Source organism: Schistocerca nitens, chromosome 3 (genome assembly GCF_023898315.1).
Source record: "Schistocerca nitens isolate TAMUIC-IGC-003100 chromosome 3, iqSchNite1.1, whole genome shotgun sequence".
NCBI lineage: Eukaryota > Metazoa > Arthropoda > Insecta > Orthoptera > Acrididae > Schistocerca > Schistocerca nitens.
This window is the reverse complement of record NC_064616.1, coordinates 634,561,514-634,577,292: the sequence shown is the minus strand read 5'-3', so window position 1 is coordinate 634,577,292 and position 15,779 is coordinate 634,561,514. Positions and strand designations below refer to the sequence as shown.

Here is a 15,779-nt window from a genome sequence, read left to right as displayed (position 1 = left end):
CCTGCTTTTTTTGCTGTGGTCCTCACAGGAAAAGGTGGTTATTCAGGATTTTATTTGAACTTACTAGAAATATGTAACTGTTTCCATATAAGTATTTTGTTGAAATAAATTCTTTATTCAGCACCATTTTCTACTTGAGGTATTGTAAAGCACACAGATGAGTTTGGACACATCTCCATAATAGGTACACAAAAAAATTACATACCATCCTAGTTTAACATGGCATGACCATAAGTTGACACTTTCTCAGATATATCTGTGTGAACCAATCTGAGTAGACTTATTTTTTTGAGGTTATGCCAATCTGTGGCTATGCAATGTAAACTTGCATGGCTTGTGATTTCTAGTGTCCACTTCCTTCTACTCTGCTTGTCAATAATCTAAAGTAAAAACTGGCCAACAGTATTGAATAGATAGTCTGTCTTTCCACCAAAAAGCCTTTGTGGAAGTAGTTACGTCCTCCTTTGAATTTATTTAGACTGTGATGCTCAACAAGAAGTAGTAAATTTCTCTTAACTGTTATTGTGCTTTGGAATTCTGTTGCCACTACCACCAAGGATTGCACTCTTGAGAGCATTAATTCTTCCAACAATACTGAACGCATACTTCAGCACAGTTGTAGGTTTTTTGTGACTGGTCTCTCATTATGCTTTTGCCCCCGTTATGCTTTTGCCTTTTACTTTTTGGGAGAGTCTGATCATTTGCAATCCACTAACAATTTTCTGATATGGCTACAGATATCTGGCTGAACAGTTGTCCAAAACCAGCACTCAGCAAGGTAAACTGAGTGTTGTTCAGCCAAATGGCTGTTAGGGCATGACATCTAGAGTAAGTGGACTGTAATTTTAAACTACCATAATCCACCATGTTAACAATTCATACATACCAGATTCATCAGGTCAGACAGGATTAGTAACATTTTCCATTGCCATTTGTACACCAGACATGAATTACTTGAGGGAGACCATTTTGCCCATTCACACGATACTAGAAAGAAAGAAAATTTTTTGCCCCCCACCCACCGCCTCAGACTAGATGCCCAGGTACCTCAGTACATGAGAATAAAAATTTGTAATAAATTAAAAGGGAACAAGTTAATATGGATGAATTTAGGTCCACTTAAAAGAAAGCTATGTGAGGCACTGACACGGAAATGTTATTACAAAGTGGATGAATTCATTCAGGACAAATTGGAAATTTGTGCCGGACACAATGTGTTACATATTTCAAGAAATATCATTATATGGTTATTATTTATTAGTCTAAAAATCATTGTAACTGTATTATAAATTTTTGACATGTCTCTGGTACGCAAACAAAAGTGGATTGCAAATGTGCATCATAGGATGAATAAAACACAATTCCACATTCATAAGCATATGTGCACCACTGCAAAAATTAAGATAAAGACTAAGTGCTCAGTGCCTTTCAGTATATCAGACAGAAATCACAAAATACCACCACTTTGGTAGAGGAGGAGGAGGAGGAGGGGAAGAGAGAGAGAGAGAGAGAGAGAGAGAGAGAGAGAGAGAGAGAGAGATGGGTGGGGGGGTGGGGGTGGGGGTGGGGGGGAAGTGAGTAGTTGCTGAACTCAGTAAACTTACAGTTGTGTACTGAGTGCCTAGTTACTTTTGTAAAATAAAATTTAAAATGGAGACGGCAGTGAATTTTAGTTTCTTTGTATTTGTAGGATAATTCCATGTAGTATGTAACAGTCACAATTTTTATGGGATGAATATTGACTGTCACTTGAAGTAAAATGAGTACACTACCTCTCATTCAAGTGTGAGGAAACTAATAAAGCACTAAAAAAATTTCTTTCTTTCATATCTTATAATCTGGTATCACAACTTGATGCTGGAGTGTCTATTTATCCAATATTCATCATAGTTAATGTGATACTTGATGTTCAAGTAATCGGAACATACAATTTGAAGCGTTTGTAGTGAAAATGTGGTCGCTCACTATTTTACTTTTGATTTATATTAGGCGATATGTCGCTCTGTACTAAATCTATCTAACCTATTGACATTGTTTTTAAAGTTGGAATGAAAGCCACATCTCACTCCAGTGTGGAGAAAATAGAAGTAAAAGATGCCACCATGTGCAAGTAGCCTGCAGCCCAGTCAGAAACAGTTTGTGCAAGTAGACACAGATTTCTCAAATTACTTGTAGCCAATTTAGTGTTACATAATGGAAAAACTGAAACACACATTATAATTAGGGCAAAGCTTTACAAAAGTTTCTTTGTGACTCTTCTCAGTTGTCATTTATTAAATGAATATGATTCATATTACATAATATGTTAGAGTGAACTTTTAGGTCTGGGCCTAATTCAAAACATTTATATAAACTAAATTTTAATGCAGCCTACTTTTTTATTTGAAGTAATAATTACTTTCAGGTTGAAAACATTAATGAAAACTGAACACTGATACAAACACTGATATTCCTGCAGTGCATCCTACAACGACTATTTCTGATGGAAGTGAAGTTGATTTACTAACGCAAAGCCCCAAAAAAGAAAAATAAAGAACTAAAATAAGTTGGCTGCAAGCAAGAAGCTGGTATTTACAAAACAAAGTTGCTTCATTTTCATCTGAAGCAACAAGCAGTGGCAGCTTGTACCTGTGAACAGTAATGGATTTAAAAGCTTATGTGATAAGTTGTGAGCAGAAGGTTTACGAAGGATTGTTTCCTTAGCGTTTCCTTTCAAATATGTTTTCATTTAGTTGGTTAGATTACTTCAATTTTGTGAGAATGTCCATTTTCAGATGAAGAAATAAACAGGTAACATTTTGCATTTACTTTGTTTCAATATGGTGCCAAGTTCAATACGTGACTTCATACAAGTCAATGGAGCTGCCTTCTGCTTTCCTTTCTGTATACTCTATATTCTGTGACAACATGATGTTCCATCCTATAATGTCTGTATGTAGCATTATGCTTCTGGGTGCAGGGAAAACATTTAGCATTGAGTCTCGTGCTATTTTAGGTACAGTGATGGTATTTAGCTGCTGAGTTCCTTATAAGTGACATAAAGCAAACACAACAAGTATTACTTCAACAGTTGATAGTGATAGTTTTATGACTATATACATTTATGTAGGGAAACACACAAGCAGAAATAGTGGCCCAGTGCCGCAGTTACCTCAGCATTGCCAGTTAGTGGTGTAGGCAGTGGCTGGAGCACAGGGCATGGAACAAAGACAGACAGCATATTGGAATCACCATGTGGTACTCCCCGTCTCTTTGTCCACAGATGGATCAATCAGCTGACTTCTTACTTGCACGTTATACACTCTTTGAGTCCTGTCATTAGTGTGTAGACTCATAGTTATGTACCATTGCTCTATACACTCAGTCTGCAGCTATGGTACCTTCTTGCCCTTATTTTTTAAACCATGTTAACAGATTAGGTCTACAGTGTTAAAACTGTGGATAAAGGCCATAAGAACAATAACTAAAAACAGTAATCAGGCTCATTGTAAACAGTTGCTTAAAGAGTAGGGGATTGTAACTGCACCATTTGATTACATTAACCAATCCATTAGGCACAGTAAAATTAACATAAATAATGAACCCACTAATATCTCTGTTCATTATTGTATAACAAGAACCAGGATTCGCTTACAGGTACCAAGAAAAATTAAACAAAATCCTCAATATTTTCTATTATGAAATCAAAATGTACAATACATTGGCCAAGTAAATGAAAGAGATAATTAAAACAAATAAATACAAAGTAGTGGCTGGAAAAAAGAGTTAAGATTTGTAGAGATTTCAAGAAGTTAAACATATGTCATTCCACAACATACTTTTAAAGTTCAATGTGTGTTGTTGGAATATTGTGTGCCCAAGAACTGTGATGGAAAATGCTAATTATCTTTCATCATTTTGATTTCAAAGACTTCTTTTTGGAGGTATGGTGATTGTTTTTCAGGCAAGTAAATAGGAACACACAGTGAATTTAATTGAGATGTGGTGACAATGTTATGGTCCTGATGTCAGCCGATGGGATTTGTGTGTAATGTTTGCAGTGATTAGTGATGGGTGAATAAACGTGTAACAGCAGTCTTAGTACTAACTAAACCAAAAAGTAATTATACAATTCTATATTTCTCAACCTTTTATTGTGTTTTATTGTTGTATTAAGCTGACATCCCTAATGTTAGTGTAATGTGATATGTGGATAAACAAACAACTAACCAACCAGCTTAGAGGGTTGGCTCTAGTTGCTACTATTGCCAGCCAGGATCAGTCATTTTATTGCTGCCAAGCATTAGTAGAGAAAAGTGCCAGTAATTTTGGTTCCAACAGTGACAGCATGTATATTTTTACCATCATGTTAGTCTCTGTAATACCTGCAACATGACACATCATCAGCTTCGAACATGATGCATTAAACCATGTTAAAGAACATCAGAGCAAGGTCCAAGGAAATCCTTGGCACTTTTGATTTGGTGTGTGGAAGAAGGCGCTTTCTAACTAAGTGAAATCCACAATACTACATCTACATACATACTCTGCACTCCACCATACGGTGCGTGGCAGAGGGTACCTCGTACCACAACTAGCATCTTGTCTCCCTGTTCCACTCCCAAACAGAACGAGGGAAAAATGACTGCCTATATGCCTCTGTATGAGCCCTAATCTCTCTTATCTTATCTTTGTGGTCTTTCCGCAAAATATAAGCTGGCGGCAGTAAAATTGTACTGCAGTCAGCCTCAAATGATGTTTCTCTAAATTTCCTCAGTAGCGATTCACGAAAAGAACGCTTCCTTTCCTCCAGAGACTCCCACCCGAGTTCCTGAAGCATTTCCGTAACACTCGCATGATGATCAAACCTACCAGTAACAAATCTAGCAGCCCGCCTCTGAATTGCTTCTATGTCCTCCCTCAATCCGACCTGACAGGGATCCCAAACTCTCGAGCAGTACTCAAGAATAGGTCGTATTAGTGTTTTATAAGCAATCTCCTTTACAGATGAACCACATCTTCCCAAAATTCTACCAATGAACCAAAGACGACTATCCACCTTGCCTATAACTGCCATTACATGCTTGTCCCACTTCATATCGCTCTGCAATGTTACGCGCAAATATTTAATCGACGTGACTGTGTCAAGCGCTACACTACTAACGGAGTATTGAAACATTACAGGATTCTTTTTCCTATTCATCTGCATTAATTTACATTTATCTATATTTAGAGTTAGCTGCCATTCTTTACACCAATCACAAATCCTGTCCAAGTCTTCTTGTATCCTCCTACAGTCACTCAACGACGACACCTTCCCGTACACCACAGCATCATCAGCAAACAGCCGCCCATTGCTATCCACCCTATCCAAAAGATCATTTATGTAGATAGAAAACAACAGCGGACCTACCACACTTCCCTGGGGCACTCCAGAAGATACTGTCACCTTCGATGACCACTCACCATCGAGGATAACGTACTGGGTTCTCTTCCTTAAGAAGTCTTCGAGCCACTCACATATTTGGGAACAAATCCCATATGCTCGTACCTTAGGAGTCTGCAGGTCTGCAGTGGGGCACCGAGTCAAACGCTTTCCGGAAGTCAAGGAATATGGCATACGTCTGATACCCTTCATCCATGGTTCGCAAGATATCATGTGAAAAAAGGGCGAGTTGTGTTTCGCAGGAGCGATGCTTTCTAAAGCCGTGCTGATGCATGGACAGCAACTTCTCTGTCTCAAGGAAATTCATTATATTCGAACTGAGAATATGTTCAAGAATCCTGCAACAAACTGATGTTAAGGATATTGGTCTGTAATTTTGAGCATCCGTCCTTCTACCCTTCTTATATACAGGCGTCACCTGCGCTTTTTTCCAGTCACTCGGGACTTTATGTTGGGCAAGAGATTCGCGATAAATGCAAGCTAAGTAAGGAGCCAATGCAGTAGAGTACTATATGTAAAACCGAATTGGAATCTCATCTGGACCTGGCGATTTATTTATTTTCAACCCATTCAGCTGCTTCACAACCTCCATATGGGAATCTGTACAAGACTCAAATGGCGCTATGTTTGTACGATCCTCCTGCGTGAAAGACTTCTCAAATGCTAAATTTAAAATTTCAGCTTTCGTTTTGCTGTCTTCTGTTGCCAGGCCAGACTGATCAGTGAGTGACTGGATGGAAGCCTTCGACCCGCTTACCGATTTTATGTAAGACCAGAATTTCCTTGGGTTTTCAGCAAGATCTTTTGCTAAGGTATGACGGGTTGTATGCTTTGCGCATCGCTCTTTTTACAGCAGCACAAATCTCTCCTAACTCTTGCCTGTCCTCATCTTCCTGATCTTTCTTGTACCGGGAGTGCAACTGTCTTTGCTTCCTGACCGTTCTCCGAATTGTGCTGTTAAACCACGGTGGGTCTTTTCCATCCGTAACCCACTTTTTAGGCACATACTTGTCCAATGCATGATTTACAATGTGTTTAAAATTTGCCCATAATTCTTCCACATCCATCGTACCGGAAGTAAATGAAATTGATTCATTTACTAAGTGGGATGCTAACAACTGCTTATCTGCTCTTTCTAGTAAGAATACTCTGCTAGCCTTCTTGACCAACTTTTTAACTTTCGTAACCATAGTCGTAATGACATCATCATGATCACTAATCCCTGTCTCAACACTGACACCGTCGATGAGGTATGGTCTGTTCATGGCTACCAGATCTAAAACATTTCCGTTACGTGTTGGCTGTCGATTTAGCTGCTCGAGACAGTTCTCGGATAATGTGTTGAAAAGTAATTCACACGACGGCATGTCTGTACCACCTGTAATGAATCCATAGACATCCCAGTCTATACTAGGTAGGCTGAAGTCGCCTCCGACTAATATAGCATTATCCGGGTACTTCTGCGATACATAGTGTAGACTCCCTTTGAATCATTCTAGAACTGTCACGGTGGAACCTGGTGGCCAGTAATAACACCCAACAATTAACTTTATTTCTCCTAGCCCTGTTAAATGTGTCCAGATAACTTCACAACACTCTACGTCGACGTCAGTAGACAATATTTTTGTCAACTGCAGTGAAGACACCACCTCCTACGGTGTCTAATCTGTCTTTCCGATACACGTTCCAACCCTCACTAAATATTTCAGAACTTCCTATCTCAGGGTTCAGCCAGGTATCAGTCCTGAGAATAATTTGCGCACCACACGCTTCCTGGAGGGCAGTAAATTCAGGAACTTTATTCCGAACACTCTGAAAATTTACTGCTAATATCTTGATAGCTGAAGTGTCTTTACACTGAGCGTGTCCCGATTTCCCTGCCTCCATGTCAACTGGTGAGTGTTCATCAGGACACCTCGCACTACTGCCTAGCCTAAAAAAAAACCCATGTGCGCGCCACAAGTACTCTGCTACCCGAGTAGCCACTTCTTTTGTGTAGTGCACCCCTGACCTATCTGGGGGCATCCTACGATTCCCCACCCAATAGCGCAAGTCTAGAAATCTGCAGCCAAGACCATCACAGAGTCGACGAAGCCTCTGGTTGAGACCCTCCACTCGGCTCCAAACCAAAGGAACCCGATCCACTCTGGGAACGATGCTGCAAATAGAGAGCTCTGCTTGCACACCACGTGCGAGGCCAGCAGTCTTCACCAAATCCGCCAGCCGCCTGTACGAACTGAGGATCGCCTCAGAACCCAAGCAACAGGCATCATTGGTGCCGATGTGAGCAACTACTTGCAAACGACTGCATCCCGTACGCTCGATAGCCACAGGCAAGGCCGCCTCCACATCTTGGATGAGGCCCCCCTGCAGACAAACCAAGTGCACGTTGGAATTGTTTCCAGCCCTGTACGCTATTTCCCTAAGGGGCTCCATCACCCGCCTAGCGTTGAAGCTCCCAATAACCAGCAAGCCTTTGCTCCCGTGTGCCTGCTCGGGCTCTGCTGAAGGAGCGGCCACCTGCCCACTGACAGGATGAACGGGCGAGGCCAGCCTCCACATTGACCCTCCGCCTCGAGCGACGCGAACGCGTTGCAGTCCGCCACTCACCCTGAGGTGAGGGTGGCCCAACGCGCCGGGTACACTAGAAGGTGCCTCGGCGGCTGAGTCAGTGGATGCAGCAAGCGACACCTGGAATGTCTCAAGTGACGCGCCAGACCCTCCACCGTCGCTGCACCTCGAGGCAGCAGCCTGAAGGCGGCTGACCGTGGCCAACAGCATGCTCAGCTGCTCGCGAACCATGGCCAGTTCCTCCTGCACCTGCACACAGCACACACACACACCCTATCCATCCTACTGCTAATATCTGGACGTATAGAGTTGTGACAAATAAAACAGCGACTGCACAGTTGCGTCACCAGCGCCAGATGGAGCTGCGATATATGAACAATTACTTACGAACTAAGCAATCAAATGACCATGACTACGCCACTATACAGATATTACAATGCAATCCTACCCCAGTCTTAGTACAAATGACAACCGCCTACACGATGTTGCACTCTACCGTTATTAAAATTTGATACTACCCCTTTCTAATTCGAAAATACGCAAATATCCGAAAAATTTCACCATGCAAGCACACAAACACACAAAGTAATTTGAATTAAACCTGCGGAACTAATACGAAAAACTGAATATACGACTAGTTTCTGCTACTGCTGCTCGCACACGTCACTCTGCAAGCACAGATGAAATAGCACTGGCCTCTGTCTGCTGCTAACTGACTCTACAAAATAAACAGAAAGCACTGGCTGTCCAAAACAAACAACTGACTAACGACTCCACGAATTTATACTTTACAGCTATCAATAAGCAATATTACTCCTCTCAAATACGAGAATACACAAGGATTTTATGTAATTAAATATGCAAGCGCACAAACACTCGGAAAGAAATTAAGAATCAAACTACAAAACAAATATGAAAGCTAAATATGCAACTCCCTACTGCACAGAGGCTGCTCACTTTTAATCCTCTTCCCAAAACTCTGGCAGGACTTTGTGATGAGTAGTTATTATAGCGTAACTCTCATTAGCTATGTCAGGAAGAAGTTGGAGTAAATGGTGAGGAACTGTCTTGTCTTAGTTTTGGAATTCAGAGGGTTCCTTAGTAACTTTCAGTGTGTCTTTAGGATATATCATTCCACCATTGATAACCACACACTATTAGATGTGGTTGTACTACTGTCTCTTTTATGCAAAGATCACCTGCTAGATGCCTTTTCCAATCTCGAAAAGGCTTGTGATATTTTTTTGTATGCAAGTTATATTTTTTGAATGCGCATCATCCATGGACATCTCCACGAGTAGAGATGCTGAACAAATTTTCTTAACATTATGTAGTTGGTCCTCCCCAAGTGCTATTTGATGTATTGACCAGTAATGTCATGTTAATTCCTTTCACCAAAGTAGTGGTGTCATTTGTTGAAAAAACGTTAGGAACCAATTGCACAAGAAAAATTTTATTTCTTTACCATTTTCAGTCACCTAGTGCCCTTCTTCAGAAGACTGTACAGAAAAATATACCACAAATAAGTACAAGCTAGATAAGAATATTAGAAAATTTAAAAAGGAAAAGTTTAAAAATAGATCTTGTGATTGCTCACATGTGGATCGTAGTACATGTACAGATGTGGTATACGGACACCAAACAACAAGTGTAGACATGACGCAAGAACTGAAGCTAATCAGTTGATGAAATGCAATATTTTCAGGTTGGTCCCAGAGTGGGGGCTAACTTCATTACCAGGTAGATAGCCATTTATTGTTAAATATACTAAGCCATCTACAACGTGCAGGCAAGGATTCTTTTTTGCTGTAGGTGGTTAGCCATATGTAAGCAATGAGCTGTAGACATTGTATTCTTATAGTTACAGGTGTTTTACATTATAGTTACTATTAGTGTTTATGATTAAGTAGCACTTTTAGTAATGTAACATCGGTCAGTCAGTCAAACCTATTGTATTTATTTCGTACAATTTGTATGAATGTCGCTGGGTAGAATAACTTCACAAAGTGCATTTACGACTTTGTATACGTTCCTGAACTAGTTATTTCACTACAACAGAAGTATACTACTATGATCACGTTTCTTTTCTTCTATAGTTATTTTGACCCTTCATCTTGGCTAACAATTAGGAATTTATTTCTGTACTTACTCCAGTTATTGCTTCAAGCTCCATTGCGCATCTTGCACATTGTTTACACAGATGTGTTTCCTGCAAGTATGCTATTGACCTCTCTACATCAGTTCAGCAATGTGTTGTAAAGCTTACCATACAATTGGTACGAATGTTGCTAGTTAGAATTGTTTCATGAATCATATTTGTGATCTTGTATATGTTCCAGTACTAGTTGTTTCACTAAAATAGCAGTATACAATTGTGCCCATGCTTGATTTCTTCTGTAGTCATTTTCTAATCCTTCATATTAGCTACTGACTGAGAATTGTTTCTCCAAATACTCCAGTTACAGCTTCTGACCTGATACGCTTCACACTTGGTATCATTAATATGTAGGATTTTATATATAGTTAATATGCTGGTTATGCACACTTACACTTTTGTCTTACATTTTATGCCAACTATAATTGTGTAAGTTTTTGTTTTATTACTTTATCTTACTTTTAGCCCCACTGAGAGACTAATCTGAAGGTATGCATGTCATCAGCAGATTAGCTCCAATTCTCGCATGATGTGTGCACTTGTTGTTTGGTGTCCTTACACCATATTTGTGCATGTACTGCAATCCATATGTAAGCACTCATGCACTCATTTTGCTTTAATGCATTTCATTATTGTTCTTGTGTTCTTATAGGACTACAGTACTATCCTGCACACACCTGCTTATTTTTAACGTTCCTAAATAATATCATAATTCTAAGTATGTGCCATCTCTTTAATTTTTTAAACTTTTCTTTCTTAAATTTTCTAGTATTCTTCTCTAGCTTGTACTTATTTGTGGTATATTTTTCTGCACAGTCTTATGATGAAGGGCTCTAGGTTTCTGAAACTGGTAAATAAATAAAATTTCTTTTGTACAGCTGATTGTTGATTTTTTGCAAAAAGTGTAGTCACAGTTGCTGAAGATGGATAAAGTGTTAAAAGGATGGTGTCACTTAACATATTACTTTTAATGTTCACAGTTATGATTAATAGTACAATACCCACAGTTAATGTCACTGTTCAGTAGACCTAATTCATAAACAGTTTTTCGGAGCCCTGCTCTTCTGCAAGCACTGCAGTGATAATACACTAGTTTCTGTTGATAGAGGGGAAGTTGAGAGGTTGTAAGTTTTCAAATGAGATATCTGTACTTTTCACCCTTCTTTTATATTCGTTTAGCCATTTGGAGACAATGAGAAAACATTAAAGGCTGTCAAGTTTTGGATATATTTCTGGATATCACATTCAACTATAGGCTTACCTGGTTTACCATATCTGAGGAACCTAACAGCCAAACTCCCTCAAAATGATGAAATTAAAAATTTTAAAAGTTGGTCACAGGTCATGGGATCCAGAGTGAACCTGACTGCTATAAATTTACACTCCATTCATCCAACCCCTTCTGGATTATATAGGTTTTCACTTTTTGAACCTAGGTTGGACATGAGTGCTCAAAATCATAATTGTTTCCAGCCTCTGTGCTGAGTTTTGTGACTTATTACATAACATGAGGTGACAAGTGTTTATGGAGCAAATGGTACATTAGTGAGTTCCATGTCAGTCATATATATTATCTGATCAAGAGTATCCTTACACCCCTATGTAATTCAAAAGTGACCACTAGACTTCATGAGAGTTGGAACAACTGAGATAAAATGAGGTGGGAAGCATTGTGTTGTTCATAGAGAATCAGTAACAGCAAAATGGGCTGTTCAGGACAGCTCAGTACTTCAAACACGTAGTCATTGGATTTCATCTGAGCAACAGATCCTTCTGAAGGTGCCCAAGTTGACTGTCGGTGATGTCATTGTGAAGTGGAAATGCAAAGGAACAACCACAGTTAAACGAAGACCAGGCAGACCTCATGTACTAACACACAGGGATCGCCAAACATGGTGAAGGGTAATTGTAAAAAATCTCATGAAATCAGCAGAAGGAATCACTCATGAGTTCCAAAGTGCTACCAGCAGTCCAGCTAGAATGATGACTGTGCATAGGGATCTCTCTCTCTCTCTCTCTCTCTCTCTCTCTCTCTCTCTCTCTCTCTCCTTTTTTTTTTTAAAAAAAGGGGGGTACAATTGTCAAGCAGTTCCTCATAAGCCACACATTTCTGCAATCAGAACCAAGCGATGCTTGAGGAGGAATAAAAAGCAATTCCACTAGACAGCAGATAACTAGAAATGAGTGATTGGAGTAATTAATTGTGCTATACCCTCTCATAATCCAATGGGAAGGTTTGGGTGTGGTGAATGCATGGAGAATGTTTTCCCATATGACCATTTCACAAGTGTACTGTGAATATCAGGAATCCGATAAAACATCAAATCTCTGACATCTCTGCGGCTGGGAAAAGATCCTGCAAAAATGGGACCACCAGCGACTGAAGAGAGTCGTTCAACATGACACAAGTGCAGCCCGTCCGCAAATTGCTGCAGATTTTAATGCTGGACTATCAGCAAGTGTCAGTGTATGAACCATTCAACGAAACATCAGCTGCTTGGGCTTTCAGAGCTGAAGGCCCATTTGTGTACCCTTGATGACTGCATGACACAAATGTCAACACCGACATTGTATTGTTGATGACTGGAAACATGTTGCCTGGTCAGACAAGTCTCGTTTCAAGTTTTATCGAGTAGTTTGACATGTACGGGTATGGCAACAACTTCATGAATCCATGGACCCTGCATCTCAGCAGGCGACTGTTCAACCTGGTGGAGGCTCTGTAATGGTGTGGGGCCTGTGCAGTTGGAGTGATATGGGACCCCTGATACGTCTAGATATGACTCTGACAGGTGACAAATATGTAAGCATCCTGTCTGATCACCTGCATCCATTCATGTCCATTGTGCATTCCGACAGACTTGGGCAGTTCCAACAGGACAATGTGACAATCCATGCATGCAGAATTGCTATAGAGTGGCTCCAGGAAAACTCTTCTGAGTTTAAACACTTCCGCCGGCCACCAAATTCTCCAGACATGAACATTATTGAGCATATCTGGGATGCCTTGCAGTGTGCTGTTCAGATTTATGGACAGCCCTGTGGGATTCATGGTGTCAATTCCCTCCAGCACTGCTTCAGACATTAGTCGAGTCTGTGCCATGTTATGTTGTGGCACTTCTGCGTGTTCACAAGGGCCCGACATGATATTAGGCAGGTGTCCCAATTTCTTTGGCTCTTCAGTGCAGTAGAGTAACAGTTTGGAGATGATAACTGATTATATCAGCATGACAATGACCTTGTCATGAAGCAGAATCTGTAAGGCAATAGTTTGTGGATAATATCATTTATGAAATGGCCTGGTCTGCCCAGAGTCCCAATCTGCACCCGATGCAACATCTTTGGAATGAGTTAGAACATCAACTTCACTCCGGACCCGTGTTCACAATCACTACCTTCTATGGTTTCGGCTCTTGAGAAAGAATGGGCAGCAATTTGTCCACAGATGTTAACATCTCATTGCAACTGTCCCTGGCAGAGTTCAGGCTGGCATAAAGGTGAAGAGTGCACACACACATTAATGTCAACTTGTAGGTGTCTGGATACATTTGATCAGATAGTACATGTGCTGTACCATTGCGTGCTCCACCATAGAATTACTTTTCCAAAAACTGTCTGTAAGCAACAGATACACTATTGATTTGTGCTCAAAAAATTGCTATCTAGAAATGTGTGTAGCTAAATTAGGTTTTTTTTTTTTTTTTGAATGCAGATGAAACCAATGCTTGTGTAATGAGTGGGCCCAAAACTAGTTTAAATTTTACAAAAAAATATACAGTGTTGTGATTGATTGCCAGATAACATTTTAGATACACATCACAATTTTAAAGTACTTCGTGTAAATTAAGGGGGACTTTCTTGACTGTTCAACCATTCTTCAGTGACCTTATGGCCAGAATTTCCTACTGGATCAAATCTACAGTGTTCACTGCAGAGTTAAAGGCGTCAAGGCAATCAAGAAGCAAATGAGGTTTGATCACTGGAGGAATATTCAGATCTGGCCATGTTCCTTTAGCACTTTTGAAGCACTTAAGAAAATGTGCGCAATGTAGAACTGATTCAGTACATCCAGGACTGCAATGACTGCATCTTAAATAGTGCCTTACTCTTGATACTTGTGCAGGCACTTTTGCATGTACATATGCTGCTAGATGTTAAGGTAGTTCAGTGTATTGGCACTGATTGCACACTTTTACTTAGCCTCTGAGCAGAGGGTGCTGGGAGCAGAAGCTTCTGATCGCCTCATTGCACATTACCTTCTGAGAAAAGCCCTCCCTGCTTGCCCCAGCACAGCCAGTTTACAGCATATATAAGAAACGATCATGGAATGGATTAATGCATCACAGAAGTGATGTGAAAGTTTGTGGCGAGTTGCTAGAGGGACCGGGTACAGTCGTTTCACTCGTATTAGTAAATAATATTAATGATCATTACACACAACATAAACTTTCTGGAGAAGCACGAAGCAGAGGGATCAAGTAAAATTGTGCGACCAGTATGGAATTTTGGTGTTACTGTTATTCTCTCAGGGGTAATTATGTCCAAGTATTATGCTGACACTTACAACATGTTAAATGGTACAAAACCCCCTGAAAAATTCGTTAGTTGTAAGCACCCATTCTGTGATGATTCACCACTGTACAATAAGTTACAAATATCCTACTGCAGTGGAAATTGTGCAGGTTCGGCAAACACTCTGTTGTACTCATCATTTCATTATCGTCATCATCATCATCATCATCATCATCATCATCATCATCCTCATCCTCATCATCATTTGTGACAGTGGCTAGAATGGACTGTGAATAAATTGGTATTTTGTACGGGCACTGATGACCGCATAGTTGAGCGCCCCACAAACCAAACATCATCATTGTCCCTCCCAAGCCTTCATCCCTCTCATCATTCCCACTCAAATGCAAGAGGTTTTTAAATAAGAAATCAAAAGCACTGCCAGAGTTGTCGCCCCTTTTTTACTGCAATCTTACAGCTTAATAGTCTGTAAGGAAGACATTATTTATTTTGTAATACTGTAGTAATAGATGGTATTTTCATTTCTTCTCATTGTTACAGCATGCACTTGGTGAGGCATTCTCAGACTTAGCACAGAAGTCACCAGAGCTACAGGAAGAGTTTCTGTACAATGCAGAAACACAGCGTAGCCTTACCAAGAATGGAGAAACACTACTTGGGGCTCTGAACTTTTTTGTTTCATCAGTGAACACCTTGTGCAATAAGACTATTGAAGATACCCTTCTGACTATTAGACAGTATGAAACAGCCAGGTATTATCAGCATTTGATTCATAGTATTGTCAGTGCAGAGTACAACACTGGTAGAGCAATTGTAATATTTACTAGCATGTTACCATATAGTTTTAATTTTCTTTGTAAATTTACTGTACATGCTGATGCATTCCACTACAGTCAGGACTGTTCTGATAAATGGAATAGGTGTTTTTGTTCTGCTTTAACCCTGGCATAGATTACCGTATTTACTCGAATCTAAGCCGCACTTTTTTTCCGGTTTTTGTAATCCAAAAAACCACCTGCGGCTTAGAATCGAGTGCAAAGTAAGCGGACGTTCTGAAAAATGTTAGTAGGTGTCGCCACAACTAACTTCTGCCGT

The 15,779-nt window shown here is 40.1% G+C and overlaps 1 protein-coding gene across 5 annotated transcripts in view; it reads left to right on the top strand.

Moving 5' to 3' along the window:
* The window catches only part of LOC126248586 (arfaptin-2), a 65,724-nt gene that overhangs the window by 27,320 nt on the left and 22,625 nt on the right, over positions 1 to 15,779 (top strand). For all 5 annotated transcript variants that reach the window (XM_049949697.1, XM_049949695.1, XM_049949698.1 and 2 more), the window contains one exon: positions 15,225 to 15,436. In XM_049949697.1, coding sequence (XP_049805654.1) covers positions 15,225 to 15,436 — 212 coding nt within the window. The remainder of the gene's footprint in view (positions 1 to 15,224; positions 15,437 to 15,779) is intronic.